Genomic DNA, 20,332 nt, shown 5'->3' on the forward strand with positions numbered 1-20,332 from the left:
GCTCATGACAAATGCTTAACATAGGTTAATACTGTGGTTGTTTTCTAGTCTAGGCTCAGGGCTCAGAAAGGTCACTTGACTTGAAAAAGTCTTACCATTACTAAGGGTTCAAGGTAGTAATCAGTTCCAGAACATCTGACTTTAAGCCCAGGGACCTTTCCATTCCATTTTAGAATCCTCTTAAAAAACAGGAAAGCATCTCCTTATTTATTTGCTTGAAATATTAAAACATCCTTAAAACGAATTAGTAGTCTTTTGTAGAAAATAGAAACAATTAGGAAGAAAAACATATGTAATTCCATGACTCCAAGCTAACTTCTTTTAACATTGTTAAAATTAAAACTCCTTAAAATGCATACCAGAATTTCTGTTAAGACAATACTCTGAATGTTTTCAGATAGATACAATGAAAAACAAATTACCAACATAGCCATTGGGTTACTTTGTATTTAGCATCATTTGTATGAAGTATAAAATAATATGCATAAAATGTCATCAAAAACACTCTGAGTAGCAAAATAATTAAAGAAAGCTCAATATGCCAGATACCATTTAATACATTCAATGACTTTAAAAATCGGTTTATCTTCTATAAAGTCACATATAAAGTGTTCTCATTATTTTTATGGTAAATATTTTTATCATTAGTTTATCAGAAAAACTTGTACATAAAGATGAGTTTTGATCTTTATAATTTACCTTTGTCAAACTATCCCAGAGTACATCAATTCCATCATGAAAGTACTACTTTGACATTATATAAAAAATTAGTAATAGAAAACACTCAAGCCAAAACCTTATACTCTCTAACCTTCAAGTCAATCATCAAGTTTTATTAGATTTTTGAAGACCTGAAAATGAACATAATTTCAAATAACAGAACTCAAACACCATACACATTTGTAATGAGGCACAACCGTCAATTTTGAGCCTTGTATTTTCCAGGTTTCAGCTGAATAACCTTCACTGCTTTCTTAGCTTTTTGCCAGTCTTGTTTTGGGACTATTTTGCCTCACTGGGTCTAAACAGAGTATAATATTAAAATATGTTAATAAGTCATACTGAGAATAAGATAAATGCAGATTTCTAACTCCTTAGGGACACAAATGGGGACAACACATTCCATGAACGCAGGTGAATGAATGTCCATAGTTTCTCTGAGTTGGGTAGTCTCATGCAATCATTTTTTTCTCTGAGGCCAAAGTCTCTGGTTTAATCTTCCTAGCAGCTTCCAGAACAGAAAGTGAATTTACTTTGTCTCCATATTCTTTTTATCCATGCGCGGGAATTCCCTGCTTTCCTGATCCCACCACAAAAACTCCCCTGAGGATGAAGCCTTGGGTTTCCAGGTTTCCAGGGAAGCCTCGATTCCAGGCTGGAAGCCACATTCCCAGAGGGCTAAATCCCATAAACATCATCTTTTCTGTCTTTGTAGACCATAGAACTTTTTATTATCATCCAGGAGGATTTCTCTTTTGAAACAAGTTTGGAAAAACTTTATGTCAGTCCTGATCTGCTCATTAACAACTGCATAGAGGGGGACACCCAGATCGTCCAACTTGGGTTGAGGGATGACAGGTCTGCAGCCCCCTCTTGCCAGAGAAAACAGTCTGGCACAGCCACAATCACAACTCCATTCTTCCCTGCCATAGCTCCTTTGCTTTGAAAGTCATTGGTTACTTCTCTAGTGTTTTCAGGTCTATATTCTCCAGGTACTCCAGCACCTCTTTCCAGGACTTAGACAAAAATACATCTCTCTTGGCCAGCAGCAGTGCCAAGGCAGCAGCCTCCAAGGGCTCCTGCACCCATGGACCACATCCCCACAGAGAAGCACCTTGGGTCCTCAAGTGTCTTCTTCTTCTTCCCTTCTCCCAAAGAAGGGAAGCCCAGACACTACGGGCCCAAACCCTCCTGGCCCCCGAGGGTTCCAAGGGCCTCGTTACTTTTTCTCTTTTCACTGGAAAAAAAATTCTAATCATGTACCTATAGAAGATTCACATTTTTCAATAAGTTGGACTTTCCAGCTTTCAACCAGGACAAGACTCAAGGCTTTGTTTTTTCTATTGCAACCCTTCCCACTGTACTGAGTAGGGCTTTTAGCAATTGAAAACAATTATTTTGGTCATGGTTTCATATAAGCTAATGATTTCATATCAAACACCAAGCTTTTGTTTCCTAACAATATAATAGTGATAAGAGTCTTTGCCTATAATGCCAAAGAATGTATAGATTTTATTTACTTTAAGTTGCAGCTGATTTTTTTAAAAAGTAAAAAGCCTAACGCCTTAACTTCAAAAAATGAATTTAAAATGTTTGTGTAGGTCATAGGAATATGAGACAAAATAGTTTCCTACAACATCTAAAACACACCCAAATCACCTAAAATGCTATAAGCTTGCTAAGTACTTCATGTCTCCTATCAGTTCTTTTCATTAATTCGCATTAATTTGATTAGTTGACTCCTTATTCTATTTTTCCTCACCATTATTATTCTGATTAGATCCACCTTCATTATTCTTTAGGAACAAAAAGACTCACCACTTACTATGTCTGACATTGGTGAAGTCATTTAAACTAATTTTGTTATCTCTTGAATGGATACATAATACGTAGGTCATATTGTAAAGAATGATGGATATAGTGTATATAAAGATGGAGACGTGTGTAAGACTTGATAGATTCTGCCAAATCATTAGTTTTATTGGAAAGCATGTTTCACACTATCATAGAGTAGCATTCATTAGATATGCCTGAGTTTTGTCTCCATTTAATTGAGTAGTAATTCACAAGACAGTAACCACAAGATTTTGTGAAAGACATTCACAGATTGTATTTTTAAAAGACTAGCACAAAACTATGAGATTTCTATCAAGGACTAATTTACCACAAATGTCAAATATTTGTGCAAAGAAAAGTTTATTCTAAGATTTGCATAAATTAAAGTTAACATGGCAACTGAAGCCTACATGTCCATGATCACAATGTGTTAAAAAATGAATGATTCTATAGCACACTTGGGAATGTATTTTATTACATAGTTTTCACAGTTAAAACACAATTAATAAATGAAATGTGAATTATACTTTTACTGATAACAAAGCTCTCTGTAGAGCTTTAATGTTCTGATGAATTAGAAAACCACTGATCAAATACATCCCTTACATTTCATTGCTATAGAAACCCAGTCTGAAAGGTCAAGTTTACCTTTCTAGGATGTGGGTTTCCCCCCTTAATCTATTGTGGTTTATATCAGAGATATCTCAACTGTATCAGACAGGCCATGACTTAAGTGACACTGCCCTCTTGATTCTCTTCATACTTTTCCAACTACAATTTCTCCTGGGGTTGCTTATCTTAACAAAGCTGTATCATTTGTTGTAGACACAAGGTCACTTTTGAGAGTGAATGGGACTATATTAATAATTGTTCCAGGTATTAGGTGCAAACCTTGGGCAATGCAATTCATCTTCCCTCTTCTCCTGATATTTATGTGTTTACCAAGTTGTTTTTCCTTTAGACTTTTTTTTATCCTAAATCCTTTTTCTATGTTCTCATTCACAACTTTAATTCTGATCTCTCAAATCAACATTTCACTTTCTGTCTGAGACCTTTTTCAGTTCTAAAACTAAAATCCCATCAATGTGCTAGACCATATAGCCACCTCATATCAAAGTCTTTTCTTGAGTTCTTTTCTTCTATTTGTCTTATAATTTCACGTATCATCCTTCTCTCTACTCTAGTGCAAAATCTGTGTAATCAATAGTCTTACTTGAAACTGTGCTCTTCATATTGTACATTTTCAGTAGACAGGATACTGTGATTTTATATTCAGAATATCTCCTACATCTGTCTCTCATTTTCAGGGACATTGTCCTTGCTGAAGCTTTTTTAACTGTAGACAATTGCAGATTTGAAATTGATCTTACTCTGTTGACTCCCTTATGTCTCAACATTTTCACCCATTGAGAGGTATAAAAGAAGATATTCCTATCCATGTCAACACACTCTCATGTACCTCCCCAGATCTTAGAAGCACATATGACTTCAAATGAGGCATTTTGAGACCTTTATGCTGTATTGTTTCAGAGTGGAAAAAATGACTAATTTCAAAAATGTAATATTTAAAGAGTTTTTACTGTATTTACAGTTCACGTGAACCTCTTTATTGGGCAAGAAAATGAGTATTCTTAAAATGCAATCATAAATTAAAGTTACTTTATTATTAAATTATATATATATGTAATTACCTTGAATATGTCCTCTTGCTGTCTTTTAACATCACGCATTTTTCATTTGACCATTATCTTTTCTGAATAATCAGTAAGATACAGGATTATTATTAATGTTCAAAAGTTGCAGTATTCATGTTTTCTTTATTCTTTCTACCAATTAAAATGTGTTAATATATAAAATTTTTAAAAATATTACTGTAAAAAATCACAACATATAGTAGAAAATTAAGATCACTACAATATGTCATATTTAGTAGACTACTGTGAGCTACTGCCACAGTAAACTATCATTTGTGTGTCATTCCCAGTGTGCTAGCCCTAGTAGAAACCATTCCCATTCAAGAAAGAATAACAGAATATAACTTATATAAATCAAAAAGTCTTTGGATGAAACTTCATTTGGTCAAATAACCCAACCACTACCCTTCAGTTTTTTTATGAATAAAAAATGAAAGACTAAAAGGCCTCTAAGATCCATTCAAAGCCAGGAGACACACAAGAATTTCTAAATAGAAGAGAAACAAAAGAGGTCATAGTTCTCGTGAGCCATCTCATAACCTGGTGAGACTCATTGTCATGCCTCCATGAGTGATAACAATTTCTCAGATTCATTTTTCACCTTGCCACAAGGGTTACATGCAGGAACATTAATGTCAAACTGTCACTTCTAATATCCATCTAATATTCTCTAAATTAGATGGATCCTTTTGCATACAGTGATTGTTAAACACCTTTGCATAGGAATAGTTTCTATGCTTTGGTACTCAAATCTTCCTCTACCTTGAATCCTTTCCCATCTTCGTGCTCACCCTTCAACCTTCTCAGAATAAACTCCTGTCTTCTATTCTTTTGGAAGCATAGAATCTCACAGTCAGAAGAGACCACATCTGGTTCAACCCTTCATCTCTTATGTAAAATTTTATGACATCTGTAGCTTCTTCTTTAAACCCGCCAATGACAGAAACTACTAAAATCTAGAAATAACACTTTTGGAATTCTTTCTTTAAGAGATCAAATAAAATTTTCCTGAATCTTCACCTATTGTTACTAGTTATATATATCCAGATTCTACAAAATAAGTCAAAGTTAGATTGCATAAGACAGCTCTTCATGTCTAAAACAGTATAATAAACTCACTAGTTAATGTCTAGCTGTAGATGCAAAGGTAGAGAGTAACTTGGGGTTATTTAAAAACCCAGTCCAGCCAGACACATTGGATCATGCCTGTAATACCAGCAGCACTCAGGACACTGGGGCAAGAGGATCCCATGTCCAGGAGTTAGAGGCTACAGTGAGCTATGATCGTGGCACTGCATACTCCAGCCTGGGAGACAGAGTGAGACCCTGTCTCAAAATAATAGTATTTAATAATATCATAAAAACCCAGTCCACATTGATATCAGATGCTGTTTTCCTCAAGTTACTACAAATAAATATATAATCTTAACAAAAGATTAGTGGCTTGGCTATGCAAATGCAATTTAAGACAAAGTTGGTAGCCCTCTTTTTCCTGATACATTGCCACATCTGTTTCTCTTCTATTTGGAAATTCTTGTGTGCCTCTTGGCTTTGAATGGATCTTACAGGCTTTTTATTCTTCCATTGTTTATTCATAAAATAATTGAAGGGTAGTGATTGGGTTATTTGCCCAAAGCAGATGGAAAGCAAAACTACCACTAGAAGATCTTTACCAATTTGTGTTCCATTCGAAAAGTTATCTTTGTCTGTGTTACATTTGTCTTCTATTGTATAGTTTCTCTTGTTCTATTTTACATATTGACTTTTCTCCTTCTTCAGACAACTGCCCTACTGGCTACTCTTGAAATCAGAGACTGTGTCATCTTTTTCCTTCTTTTCAACTGCAACATCTAAAACCAGATCTGTCATAGTTATGAACTTAATTGAACAGTCTTAAGCAGTTGGGTGTAATTTCTGATGGAGAACCTATCGAAAGTGTTCATAAATGCAAACTATTCCCTTTAAAATCTATCCTAATCCTCATTAATGTTTCATCTTGATAGAGCTAAGTATTATGTATTGAAATTGTAGAAGTACACTTCACTTGGACATCTCTGCAATCATTTAGGTAAGAATTATACAAAGCCAAAAAGCAAATAAAATATACTTCTAACCCTATAGATATGTATACTAAAATGATGCCCTTGCAAATTTGTTTAATACTTCATTAATTTAAACAAGAGTACATTCATACTGTGAGCCAAGAATAGGGTGACTTACCGCAATCTGCCACCTTAAACATAAACATTTTAAGTCTTGAATGTCCTACAGTGTACCTACTGGCTGTTGTCACTAATCAGACCAAAATGGTACTAATGGTCACTGCAGGCTGAAGGAATGTTCTTGAAAAATAGGCAGATCCTCTCCCTCTCCCTTTTTTACTTTTTTCTTCTTTCCATCCTTTCTTCTTTTTTTTCCAATAGATTGTACACTTTGCAGATTCGTATTTTTTTCCTTTTCCATTACATTTTAAATATGTGATTCTTAGTCCTATGCTTCCTTTTACTCCAGTCAATAACTGGCTCTATCAGAGGGTTGTTCTGTGTGTTAATTCAGTTAATATCAGAATTATCAAGCACAGTGCCTTCCAAATATGAGATACTTATCTCCAGTAACCTCTGGGTATACTTCTCCTGTTTTACATTGTTTAGAGAGCCAGTACTTGTATGAAGAAGAAGTTTAGTGCCTGTGTCAAAGAAAAAAACTTAGTAAATTTTTAAGTGATGTCAGAACAACTCTAAGCCACAGACAGATTCCCCAAAGTTTTGGAAATACTCAGTAGTTCCCTTTATATCTTAAGAGGCTCCTGCCTGCTTTCTCATATACCAGTAACAAACTTGCTTTTCTTAAATATAAACATTTAGAATGTCTTTCTCAATTTTTCTGCTTTGCTTTTATTCCAAATTTTACAACGGTATTGTTTTCCAATGCAGTTATACATATAATCAACCAAATATTTCCTTAAATTGATGACTACCAGATGAGGACTATTTGGCAATAAGCAATAAGAAAATAAATTCTTGGCCGGGCTCGGTGGCTCACGCCTGTAATCCCAGCACTTTGGGAGGCCGAGGTGGGCGGATCATGAGGTCAGGAGATCGAGACCATCTTGGCTAACACGGTGAAACACCATCTCTACTAAAGACACAAAAAACTAGCCGGGCGCGGTGGCCGGTGCCTGTAGTCCCAGCTACTCTGGAGGCTGAGGCAGGAGAATGGCGTAAACCCGGGAGGCAGAGCTTGCGGTGAGCGAGATTGCGCCACTGCACTCCAACCTGGGCGACAGAACGAGACTCCGTCTCAAAAAAAATAAAAATAAAAAAATAAATTCTTATTAAAAATTACAGACTTAAGATACTTCTTTGGAAATATAACATGTTTGCGACTTTTGACCATCTCATCGTGACATGCTCATCTTAAACAGAGTAGAAAATCATTTCGTACAATTAACCTTATGGTGAGCTACAGATACCATGTATGTTACATTGTGTTTAGTTATAAAAATGTTTATTACATGCTATCTCCTTATAACCTAACTTTGATAATAATGATGATCCTAATCATGAGACTTGTTGGTTTTGTGTACTATTGCTTTAGAAATTGACATAAGGCTTGCCATGAAAGTGCTAGAGGAAAAGAGGGACTCAGTAGGATCTGTTACTGGATATTTCAGAGGCAGACTCTTACCTTAAGTAGGGACTCACTATACATTCATGTTTTCATAAGAATTGGGATCATGTTCTTACTTTCTATCAACCTGCTATTTTCATCTTTCAAGCTTCAGAGTAATAGGCTCTGTGTGCTTTGTTTTTCAGTGAGCCCAACAAATTTGTCTCAATTCAACCTTCCTGGGCCCAGCATGATGCGCTCAAACAGCATCCCAGCCCAAGACTCTTCCTTCGATCTCTATGATGACTCCCAGCTTTGTGGGAGTGCCACTTCTCTGGAGGAAAGACCTCGTGCCATCAGTCATTCAGGCTCATTCAGAGACAGCATGGAAGAAGGTAAGTGTTGGGGGGAATAAAGATGAAGTCACTTTATTTAAACCCTGAGAGGGAAACCATTGCATCACTCACATCACAAAGATTTCTGAAGAGGAAAATAAATTAGTGTAATTATCATTTGGGAAACTAGAAGCTTGAAGAAGTTTTATTCTGTATTATCTTCTATTGCTTTATGCATTTGGAAATATGGCAGAATTTGTTTAGATTAATACTTGGCTGTAGAAGAGTTTAGACTAAATCTACTTTTCCAATACAGAAATATACATAGAAACTATTTTCCCAGGTGCATCAAATATCAAAGCAAATGTTTTGTTTGACATTTTGGTTAAAGAGCCATAAAGACATGCAAACCAGAAACATTATTTTATGAAAATACCACATGTTGATGATTTACATTCCCAGAAATTCCCTCTGGTGCTAATTTTTTGTTGTATCATTTTAGAATTCATATTATACCTACTTTTTTGCTTATAAGTCATTATTTCTTCATCCAATGGCAATAAAATTGTCACCTAACCTGTTAAATATCTTTATAGTTATATAGTTCTATGTAAATACTCTAAATAAATCAGCTTGAAAACCTCAGGAAGCTGAGTTGATGCTCAAATATAAATATTTTTCTAAACTTTAGAAGCTCAAATGTCAAATTTAACAATAATTTGAGAGACTTTTCTCTTTGATTTAGTGAATTTTTTTTAGTATCCATAAAGAAAACTTATAGCATACATATTATAAAGCATTTCAGCTAAGGATAAAATAAAACTAGACGTAAAGTGCAAATTGATTAGAATGAAATTATTAACCTTAATAATTATGTTTAAAAGAAAGGTCTCCAAATCTTGAGATATACCAGAGTTTAATCCTTTTGCCATCCATTTATTTGTGGTGTAAACTTAGGCAAGTGTCTTAACTTTCTTAGCCCTAAGTTCTGCATCTGTAACTTCATAGGTTTGTCACAAGGATGAAATATGAGAATAAAGAACAATTCTATTCCATTATCTTTTCCCTTCCTACATTCTTATTTAAAATATCTTCTGACTCAGGGGTTAGGCAGCAGTGAAAATTGGCTCATATTTTTCAGGTCACCACTATGGATTTAATATACTGGCACTAAATCAGTAGAGAAGAGTTGTCATTGCCTTTTGCAATATTAACCAAACCACTAAGTTCACTGTGACAGACAGTGAATTATATCCAAGTCCACTGATTGTTGCCATGTAGACAGACAACACATAACTATTCTCAAATGTAAGGACACTGCTTTCTGAAATGGTTCTGTTGCTCTCGTCACAGATAGGCTTCTTATAATACTTTTAAAATAATTTGGTAAGCATACAGATGGCTTTCTAGAGTGCAGCTTTTACAAATAAAGTGATTTTTAAATACGGGGAAATTCTGGCCTTCAATATATGAGGATTAAATAATCTGAATTTCTGAAAGCTAGCCTAAGTGGGCAAGATGGTTTTTTTTGTGCTCATACATTGAATACTGACCTATTCTAGTTCTTAAATGGTGATCTAGATTCAAGACTTATTGAACTAGATTGAAGGAACTTTATTGATATCCTACCTAATGCTCACACTGACAGATGAAGAGACTGAGCCATATGTTCTAAGATCATAAACAAAAAGAATGAGAATGAGATCACCTGTTTAATTGTTCACCTTTTTTCTGGTACATCAGGGTAACATTTTAGTTTATGAGGGTATTATTAGAGATTGAAAGAATTTTTTTTTTTTAATAATTGACTCAAATACCAACATTTTGCACATCAGATAGAGTAGTAGCTTTGCCCAAGTTAGAAAACTGGGGGTTGTTCTTTATTCCTCTTTTGACCACATCTATATACTCAGTTTTAAAAAGGTTCTTCCTGGTATCCTCCAATTCCATCCCCTTGTTTTCATCCATGTTGCCACAAACCTAGTGCAGCTATTCCAGTCCTCTCCTGATCAGGTCTTAAGCACCTCCCATATGTCCTTGTGGTACCCACCATATTGATCTCAGTAGCATTCGTAGTACTCTATTGTAAATATCTTTTACATTATATCTTCTTTTTGAGCTTTTGGGATTTTATCTTATTTATTTTTGTAGTTCCAGGATCTAACAACAGCTTGTCACATTGTTCATGCTTAACTAATGTTTGTTTAATACACAATGAGCAGAAATAACCATGCTACTCCATGGTAAAAAGAGGATAAACTTTTCTGCAAATATTATTCAGCACCATTTTATCCGCCTTTTGGGTTTAGTACATTGGAAGTACAGAAGTATAAAGCAGAATGTCCAATGTTTATAATGATATTTGAAACAGATAAAAGCAAGTGTGACATTTCCGTTCTCAATTTCTCTGAGACACCACCTTGAAAAAAAAAGTATTTTTCTCTTACTAAAATTAGTAAAGGAACAGTAATTCCACATTTATAAGAGTATGATTAATGCATCACAGATAATGTTGTAATAACACATTAGATAAAAGTACTTATTTCCCTGAAATTATATGGGGAAAAAAATCTGAAAATGGACCTTTGTTGGATACAAATGAAATAAATAAAGTACATATGCTTTTTAAAGTTTAAAAGTTTATGGCAACTTTAGTTTGGGTTTCCATGCTATTCTATTTATTATACGGGAATTTACCGTAGCTTTCAATATGTAAGAAACAGGCTGGTAGGGCTCATGCTTGTAGACTTCTGTCTAATAACTTGGCAACTGAGATACTTTAGGGAGTATGAATGGGGCTCTTCCGTGTCTCAATGTCCTGATTGCCAAAAATTTATAGCAGGCTGGTTCTCAGAATCTTATAGCCAGTTGTTATTACTTAATTTCCCTAACCACCCATTCTTTACTTTTTCTGTAAAGGCTGGGGTTTTTGAGTAGACCTCGTTATTTTAACTCTATTGTTCTCTTTGTTTTCTCCAGTTCATGGCTCTTCATTATCACTGGTGTCCAGCACATCTTCTCTTTACTCTACAGTAAGTAATGGCTGTTAAGAAAAAGCTTGTGCTTTTGCCATGTACACAAAGGATGAAATAGATCATGTTACTGTGAATAGATCACATTCATCTATGACTTGTACACAGGAGTTGTGTAGTGAAATAAGGGCATACTCTAAGCTGCTCAATACCCAAGAATGTGCCAGGTGCTCCACCAGCCATTTTTTGGTCACTTACATGTGCTTTCACTGGGCTTTTTTGCACTCATTGTAATCAATGAGTGGATGTAGAATTCAATTTCATAAAACTTATTGAGGTATGACTTGGAGTCTGTGAAACCATGTAGTCTGCTATACTGTCATTTTAGTAATGACAAGTTGTCCATGTTTTGTTCTCTGAGCCATGACTGTTAATTGTTCTGTAGTATTTTCTCCTCATTTTTCATTTTTAACTTTATTGTTGAGAGGATTATTGAAGGGTAAAAGCATTAAGGATAAAGGGTAAAAGCATAAAAGAACCAGAGATGTTTTCTTAAATACGATTTTTGAAAGAGTGTGATTTTTTAAACTTTTATTTTTATTTATTTATTTATTTATTTTTGGAGTCGAGGTCTTGCTTTGTCATCCAGGCTGGAGTACAATGACACAATCATAGCTCAATGCAGCCTTGAACTCCTGGATTCAAGTAATCCTTCTGCCTCAGCCCATCAAGTAGCTAGGACTACAGGCACGCACCACCGTGCCCAGCTAATTTTTAAATTGTTGTAGAGACAAGGTCATTGCTATGTTGCCAGGGCTGATCAATACCCATGACCTCAAGCAATTCCTCCCGCTTTGGCCTCCCCAAGTGCTGGGATTGCAGGTGTAAGCCAGCACACTTGGGCAGAAACTTTATTTATTAAGAAAAAAAACCAGTGTTTCAAGTTCTTTTGCAAATGTGTGAAATTGTAGAGAGTTTTTCTGTTTGTTAAATACAATTCTATCCTTTTTAAAAAGTAGCAGCCTACAGGAAGTTATGTTTTATGAGTGAGTCATTTTAGAGCTAGGTTAATGGTGAGGTATATTTAAAAGCAGCCTACTGAATCTCAATGAGACTTGAGTACTATGAATAAGCCTTAATCCTGTATTGTAAGGTTCATGAAAAGTTCATAGCCTCTGCTGTCACTGATTAACGGAGCATCATGGGCAATAATTTTTTCACTCATTTTCATTAAGTTCAAATGTTTGTTTGAACCTTCTGTTTATAGGTTAATCTCATATATTTACTGCCTTACATAGTCATTCAAAATCAGACTGTTATTGGCAGAGGTAATATTTTTCTTATTTCTCCTTTCAATGATTAAAATTGCCCATAGCTTCCAGAAATTAAGACATCACTATTAGTGTTTAGGTAAATGTGCTTTTTATGCAAATGGATAAAGTGAGGAATGTATAAACATGCATGAAAAAATCACATAAAAGAAATATATTAAGACTTAGTGTTCCTCCTGTTGGGCCAGCACTGCCGTTTGTTGGGGAATTGTATTCTGATTTAAACCATTGCCATTTAAATCTATGTATAACATCAAAAGATGTAGCATCATTATCATTTTAGTCTAAATATGTACAATAATTAATATTTGGATAAAACTACCTTTATGAAACCTAAGAAAAACTAAAAAAAAAAAAAGAAAAATACCATTAGAAGAAATAAGGTCTAGTGATTGGTAGCACAATAGAGTGACTATAGTTAACAATAATTTATTGTATATTTCAAAATAGCCAGAAAAGAAGATTTGGAATGTTCCTAACAGGAAGAAATGATATTCTTCTTAAATGAAGAATGGGATATTCCACTTACCCAGATTTGATCATTATACGTCGTATGTTTGTGTAATACCACATGCACCCCATAAATATATACAAGTATCGTGTATCCCAATATTGAAGTTGTTTTATGAAAAATGTATTCTTCAAGAAAAGGTTCATAAGTTTAAGGAAAAACAGATTACTAGTCTACCAGTGTCCAGTAGACCTTTCTGTATTAATAAAAGTGTTCTATATCTACACTATCTAATATAGTAACTATTAGCCATATGTTGCTATTGATTATTTGAAGTGTATCTGGCGTGCAGATGAATTGACTTTCTTATTTTAATTAATTTAAGTTTAAATAGCCACATGTGCCTAGCAGCTACTAGATTGGATAGTGCAAGTTTATAGAGAACCCAAGGGGTACATTTGTAGATAGGAGTGGGATGTCAAAATAATGAGGATAATTCGAAAGCATACATGAGAAATACTGTATTAAGAGTAGAATATGAAATGGGAACAGAGAGTAAAATAGAATATGTATATATGTAGATATATCTATAAATGTGTGTGTATGTGTGTATGTATGTTTATAGGCCAATATATGGAGGTAGGATAGATATTGTTAAGTGAGTAAAGAATGGATTAGGTGATCGAGCCGCATGAGAAGGTGATATTATTAGAAAATTAAAAGAGTTGTATTTGAGATGATGAAAATGATATATTTGAATTGACAAGTAAACTGTAGTAAAATAATTCAAATAAGGGCATATTTGGGGAACTACTAAAGAGAAACATCATAAAAGATGAGGAGTCATTCTTTCCCCGGTACTCTGTTATCAGGAACTAGGATTTAATTGGCAATGAGAAAATACCTATGAAAATGCTTTTTAAACTATCAAATGAAAAAGCAACTTCTTATTATTTTTCATGCCTTCTTAATAACTCTGGATAGAGATTTAGTTGCTTTGCATTCTTGCCTGGTTCAATCAGGTAATTATTGGATGACATCAGGCAAGTTGCCAAATTTCTTTGGACTATACCTATAAAATAAAATTTGAAAATATTAGCTAGATCTGTCCCATTTGTCTCAGGATGTCTGCAAACTGGTTGGAAATCACAAGCCTAACCTGATCTGCAGAGGTGTTACCTTTGGCAAACTTATGGTTTGTGTCTTTGTTTTGAAATCTAAGACCAGGCACGGTGGCTCACGCCTGTAATCTCAACACTTTGGGAGGCTGAGGTGGGTGAATCACTTGAGGTCAGGAGTTTGAGACCAGCCTGGCCAACATGGCAAAACCCCATCTCTACTAAAAATACAGAAATTAGCCCGGCATGGTGGCATACGTCTGTAATCCCAGCTGCTTGGGAGGCTGAGGCAGGAGAATTTCCTGAACCTGGGAGGCTAAGGCTACTGCAGTGAGGGCCACTGCACTCTAGCCTGGGCTACAGAGCCAAATGCCATCTGGGGGAAAAAAAAGGGAACGGGGAAAGGTGGGAGAGCAGGGAGAGGGAATCAAAGCCAACACTGTGAAGTATTGTGAAATATGGAGCTTTTACCTAAAAATTCAAAATTTTAAATTCCTTTTTAAAATAATTGGAGTATCTATGGAATATCTAGCAATACTAAGATGAAATTCCTCTGGGTTTTCAGTCACCTGTAATTGACCCCTTTAGATGTTGGTGTGGGTTCTCAGGAAGCCACAGCCTCCACCAATGCTTTTCTTCCTGACACTGAAGCTAAATATGGGTGGCTAGGTTTCACTGTGCTATTGCTTTCCTCATGAGAAAGAAATACCCCTTGCTGTCTATATCGTTGTCAAATGGGAAAATGAAAGACAGCCAAGGAAAGGTCATGTCACTTTTTAAAAACTTCAAGTCCATTTATTCTTTATAAGCCTTGTCCTGTTAGGCATTTAAAGTTTTGATCCCTGCAATAGATGTTTTTTTGATTAACTGTGTATTAAAAACTTTGTTTAACCTGTTTTGAATTCGAATTCTGATTTGTATTTTTTCATGAGAGTAAATGTCATTTTTGATTCATTGTGGATTCTTTAATATGTTGCCTAACAAATAGCTAGTACTAAAGTCATAACTTTTTAATTAATAAATTTGAATGGATAAATGGTTACTTATTGGCTTACAGAATAAAGAATTCATGGATATGCTTTTATTCAGTCAAGTGTTTCATATTTTGTATCATCTCCAGGACACTGGGCTTGCTCAAAACCATTGTAAAAAAACTGGCAAATAATCCAATTCCATTATGACATCATTAATCCCACACCTAAGCTACTGAAAAAAAATAATACTAATATTCTGGCTCATTGCTTTATTTTTATGATAACACCTACCTGGTATTAATAACCATAGAGTATGAAAGAAGGCAAAGGTTAAAGCAAATAATAGTTTTGAAAAATTGGTAGCAAGAAAAGTCATGCTATACGGTATGTATAGAATTGATATTTAATGATTATGCTTGCTACTAGTATATGTAACAGAACTATTACAGATTTTTTAAATGTGATGCATATATTTCTTGATTATTTTTTAAAATAATAAATTAGTATTAAAAAATACAGGAATGATTTATTGACTCTTGAAACTTTACCGGCTTTCTATAATTCTAGGAAGCCTAGAAGCAGGATTGGGCAGAATAAACTGGCAAAAAATATAAAAAGTAGGCCAGGCATAGTGGGTTGCAGTGAGTCGTGAATGTGCCAGTGCACCTGAGTGATAGATCAAGATCCTGTCTCAAAAAAGAAAAGAAAAAGAAAAACAACAACAACAACAAAAACAAAGTACTAGGAAAAACTAATAGACATAGTTACATAGTTAATTATGCCATATGTTTTAAGGCAATGAAACTTTTAATATTCCTTGCTTACTTTTTATTCAAAAACCAAACTGTGTATAAAACCTTAAAATTATTAGGATCTATAAAATGAAATATTTCCTTAGAAATCTAAAATTGAAATGTAAATTATTCAAGATTGCTTTTTAAAGCAGTTTTCTTATAAAAGTTATTAGGATTCTACCACTTAGCCACTTTATTATTTAGCCACTATATTACTAAGTTTACATATTTTTAAAGGTACAGAAAATATGGAAGACAAAGCTCAGGTTAAAAGAGTTGCTGGCAAATAAAATATATCCTGGTGGTTAAACTACTTTGCTTTGTGTTTTCTGAAAGAAAAGCAATAAAAAATAGTTCAAGTAGTTTTGTATCAATTAATCTAGAACTATCCCAAAAGTAGACATAGAAAATAAGAGATTGTTTTTCAGCTTTGGATCTGCTTATGGCAATAAGCAGACTTGTACTATTCAACAAGATTATGCATTCTTCAGCTTTTCCCAGAATAAGGGAGCTTCCCAAATGTAATGGTGCACATAACTCATTTTCTGGCATTTTGCAGGCAGGCATGAAGAAGAAAAACAGAGCTAGGAGTTTTCTGGAAGTCAAGTCAAAAACACCCTGCAAATTCCTATGGCAGTCCTCCTTTCTATATGCTGCATAGCCAAAAATGTTTGCCAGACACTTTTATCACTGGATGTTTCCGTGTTTTCAGTGTTTAAGCGTTTTGCTGACTTGTGATAATTAAAATTATTAATAATCACTAAAGAAAGAAAAAATAGAAGTAAATAATGTTAATTATCTGTGGTTATCAGTAGAGGCCTGTATGTTACCCCAGCTTTATTTGACATTGTTTGTGATACGTAAATCACAGAATAGAATTCTGACATCTAAACCTTGGCTGGAGATCTTTATAATTTTATGAAGTCTGTTTCCTACAATCTGTATGAAAGATACATCAATATTTTAAGTTTTCATGCACCCATATTTTTTAGAGTATAATTTTGTAATTATTTGGTTTATGTTGCTTATAATTTTCATCTTAGAGTCTTTCAATTCTATCTTTTGCTTAAGGGAATATTATATATCTATGGATCAAATGACCTATATTTTAAAAATACCTTATGGTTTGTATATTAAGAAACATTTATATTAAATTCTAAAGTAACTTGTTTGTACTATTTCAATTGAATAACTTTATGTACTTCATTCCATTCTTCTCATAGTAGATAATAAAAAAACACGTCATGATTATTTTATTCATTTACACTTGCAGAATTAATTGAAAATAGTTTTTGTAGTTAAAGTCTTTCTTTTTATTGTTTTACAGGCTGAAGAAAAGGCTCATTCAGAGGTAAAAAAAACTTTCAATATTTCAATATTTACTATTTTAGTTTGCATTCATGATGAAATTAGTGTTGTGACCACTAGAGGGCTCTGTGATACAATAGCAGAACTCCACAGGACTGCTGAAGTAAGGCAGCTAGTTGATAAATGGTCTTTGATATTGCCTCTTAAAAATAAAATGAAAGGAAATTTGTATAGCAAGCTCTCCTCTCACATTCTAGATTGAGTCTTAGCTCAACACCTAATAAGTTGTCTATAATGGTAAGCACTCATTAAATCATTGATAAATGAAGGCCTATGGTCTTCCTATTTTATTAGTATTTTCCCCACTCCCTGTGAGACCATCTTGGGCACCAAGCCTTCACAATACAGGATACCAGCGTCTCAGACTATCTGTTTTGTGTCATTATCTTGTTGCCTCTATTTGCTATTTTATGTCTGCTGTGGCAGCTATTGTTCTAATCACATATTTCACAAATACGTATTTGGTTACACTCATGAGCAAATCAAACTGCATTCAGGAGAGAATACTATTTTAATTTCCCTCGGCAAAACATTTGTCCTGGCCAAGGAGAGCAGGAGGACTTTAATTATGACTTTATTCAAGGTGAGGTAATGACTGTTTGATTGGTTTACACTGAGGCAATCAGACAACAGAGGAAAAAAATTGCCTTAGCAACAGCTTTTGCAAAAGTATTCCTTTCCTTTGAAGTCTTATTTTATTAACCTTTAAAAGTAAAATTTGTGCTATGTTTAAAAATATTTGAAAAGTATTGATTAAACCAATTTGTCTTTATAATCTCTGAACTAAAGAGTGGGTATGATTTTTAAAAATCAAAGTGGTTTATTTACATCACATGGACATGACAAAGCTTCTAACATTGATCATAGTATAGCTACTGATGCATGGAAATGCTCCATCTATTTGCCATAGTAGTAGTTATTCAACTCCCCTTTTATCATTGATGCTCTATCATGGATTATGGTTTTAAAAAAAAATTTCAATCACTTTACAGTTTCCTGGATTATATTTTAAAGATACTGGAATCATGTAATACAGACTATTTAATTTGAGAAATGTTTTTGAGTTTGGATTCATTTATGAATAAAATAGATGCTACATTTTCTGAAATCATTCATAGTCATTATCTTATAAACGTAAAGCAAATGTTATTTTAGACTGGGGTGTTCTGTTTTGAAAAAAAAAAAAGGAATGAAATAGAATCACATTTGGTGAAATTATATAAATGTCTACTATCTCTGTTTCCAGCTTAGAGTTCTCTACTTTGTTAGAGTGTTTCAGTTGACCACCATTTGTTTTCAACAAAATCTAATGCCCAGGGGCAAAAACTATACAGTTAATAAACTATGTCAAGAATGCTCTTTCAAACTGAGACAACATTCCAAAAGTTCAGCTACAACTATAGAAGACTTGTTTTTGAAGAAATGAGAAGCATCAAAAGTAGAATGTTTAACAGCCAAGTAACTGAAATCCCTTGAGACTAGATATATACTTATAGAACCAAGTGTCAGATTGTTATAAATGTTCTATCCTATTAGTCACAACATGAGACATACAGATTAAACTGCAGAAAGTGCTTGAATTAAAACTTTAAACATGATATAATATATCCTTACCCTTTTCTGTTTCAGTTTTATTGGAGTATGAACTTAACTGAAAAGAAAGACACTTTAGAATTTTCATTATATCGGTTTATCTAATTAGTTGCACCTATCATTGCTTTTTTCCCCTGATTTTTAAGATGTGGATAAGCTATAAAGCATCTCTGAGCTAATAATTACTCACTAAATAAAGGTCATGATAATACAGATTTGGGAAGCCTTCTCTGCAGTCATTAAATCTCCAGCCAATAACATTTCAAATGTGAACTGATTAAATGTTGAATTAAGCCCAAATTTTAGTGACTGCAGGATATTCCATAGCTTTTGAGAAGTTTTCAAACTATGAGAAATTAAAATGTACAGAGGAAAAAAGAAACTAAGATTTTCTGAAAAAGAACATGGAGTATCTTTTACTAAAAAATTTAAAAATGTGTGTGTACACAGTTTTTACAAAGAAAATATTTTTCTACAGTTTTATTACCACAGTTTTTCTAGAAGGAGAAGAATCAATACAGGGGATAAACTGCTCTTGAGTCATTTGCCATTTGAGGGATGGCAAATGGAGCAAGTAAGCATACTTTGATTTGTAGATTTGAGTTTGACACATAACCCTTTCCTTTTGAATGACATTTGCTTGTTACTCTGGAGTCAGTGTTCATATCCTTTCTTTTCAGGAGTTGGTGCTGATATAGTGGGGTTAGAATGAGCTAAATATAGTTATTTGCTTTCTTGTTTTGAATTATTGGTTTTCAGTAAAAATCTACTTGCATATTCCATTGATTTTTTTTTAATTGCATTCAGCAAATCCATAAACTGCGGAGAGAGCTGGTTGCATCACAAGAAAAAGTTGCTACCCTCACATCTCAGCTTTCAGCAAATGTAAGTCACTTAATTTTTAAAATATACTACAAAAATTTTTGTATAGTAGAATGGAATCATTTTAGTAGCAAACTTACAAACTTTCAGTGCCTGATACAGACTTAAATTACCAACTAGCAGGACTCATAGAAAGTTAACATTTTCTGCCTACTCAGTAATAAAATGTAAATCTGAACTGATGAGGGACAGCTATGTGGTTCAAATGGCTTGTTGTTCCTAATAAGATTGGAAGCAATAGTAACAGCCATATGGGTTGCTTCTTTTCTTGTTTGCTATTTTTATTACTCCTCATGCATAAGATTATCTGACAATGTAGGAGGGGTTGTTAGTGCTTGACTTTGGAAGATAAAATATTCATGTGCCCAGCCTCCTTCTTCTCAATGTATTGAACAATTAGTTAAGCATCTGGTCGATTCTAAAAGATGAACTTAGGTCTAAATAGGGATAGCTTAACTACACTGTGGATGAGATATGGTTTGCTCAAAAAACCTTGGCAGCCTTCTCATAGCAGTTTGAAAAGGTACACTTTCACTGGCACCAAAGCAGCACAGGATGGCAGAAATGATGACATTGAAGACAGCCAATTAAATTAACATTTACTGAATATCTTCCACTGTGTCAGGGAGCACTCAGAGTAGATGCAGAATGATAA

The 20,332-nt window shown here is 34.1% G+C and overlaps 1 protein-coding gene and 1 pseudogene across 2 annotated transcripts in view; one reads left to right on the plus strand and one right to left on the minus strand.

Moving 5' to 3' along the window:
- NAV3 (neuron navigator 3) overlaps positions 1-20,332 on the plus strand; it is a 394,671-nt gene that overhangs the window by 310,151 nt on the left and 64,188 nt on the right. For both annotated transcript variants that reach the window (XM_011981392.1, XM_011981393.1), the window contains exons 19-22: positions 8,066-8,254; positions 11,174-11,226; positions 17,162-17,185; positions 19,603-19,680. In XM_011981392.1, the coding sequence (XP_011836782.1) occupies positions 8,066-8,254; positions 11,174-11,226; positions 17,162-17,185; positions 19,603-19,680 (344 nt within the window). The remainder of the gene's footprint in view (positions 1-8,065; positions 8,255-11,173; positions 11,227-17,161; positions 17,186-19,602; positions 19,681-20,332) is intronic.
- On the minus strand, positions 1,173-3,869 carry LOC105540702 (annotated as a pseudogene).

The sequence above is a fragment of the Mandrillus leucophaeus genome, unplaced genomic scaffold, assembly GCF_000951045.1.
Source record: "Mandrillus leucophaeus isolate KB7577 unplaced genomic scaffold, Mleu.le_1.0 Scaffold225, whole genome shotgun sequence".
Taxonomy (NCBI): domain Eukaryota; kingdom Metazoa; phylum Chordata; class Mammalia; order Primates; family Cercopithecidae; genus Mandrillus; species Mandrillus leucophaeus.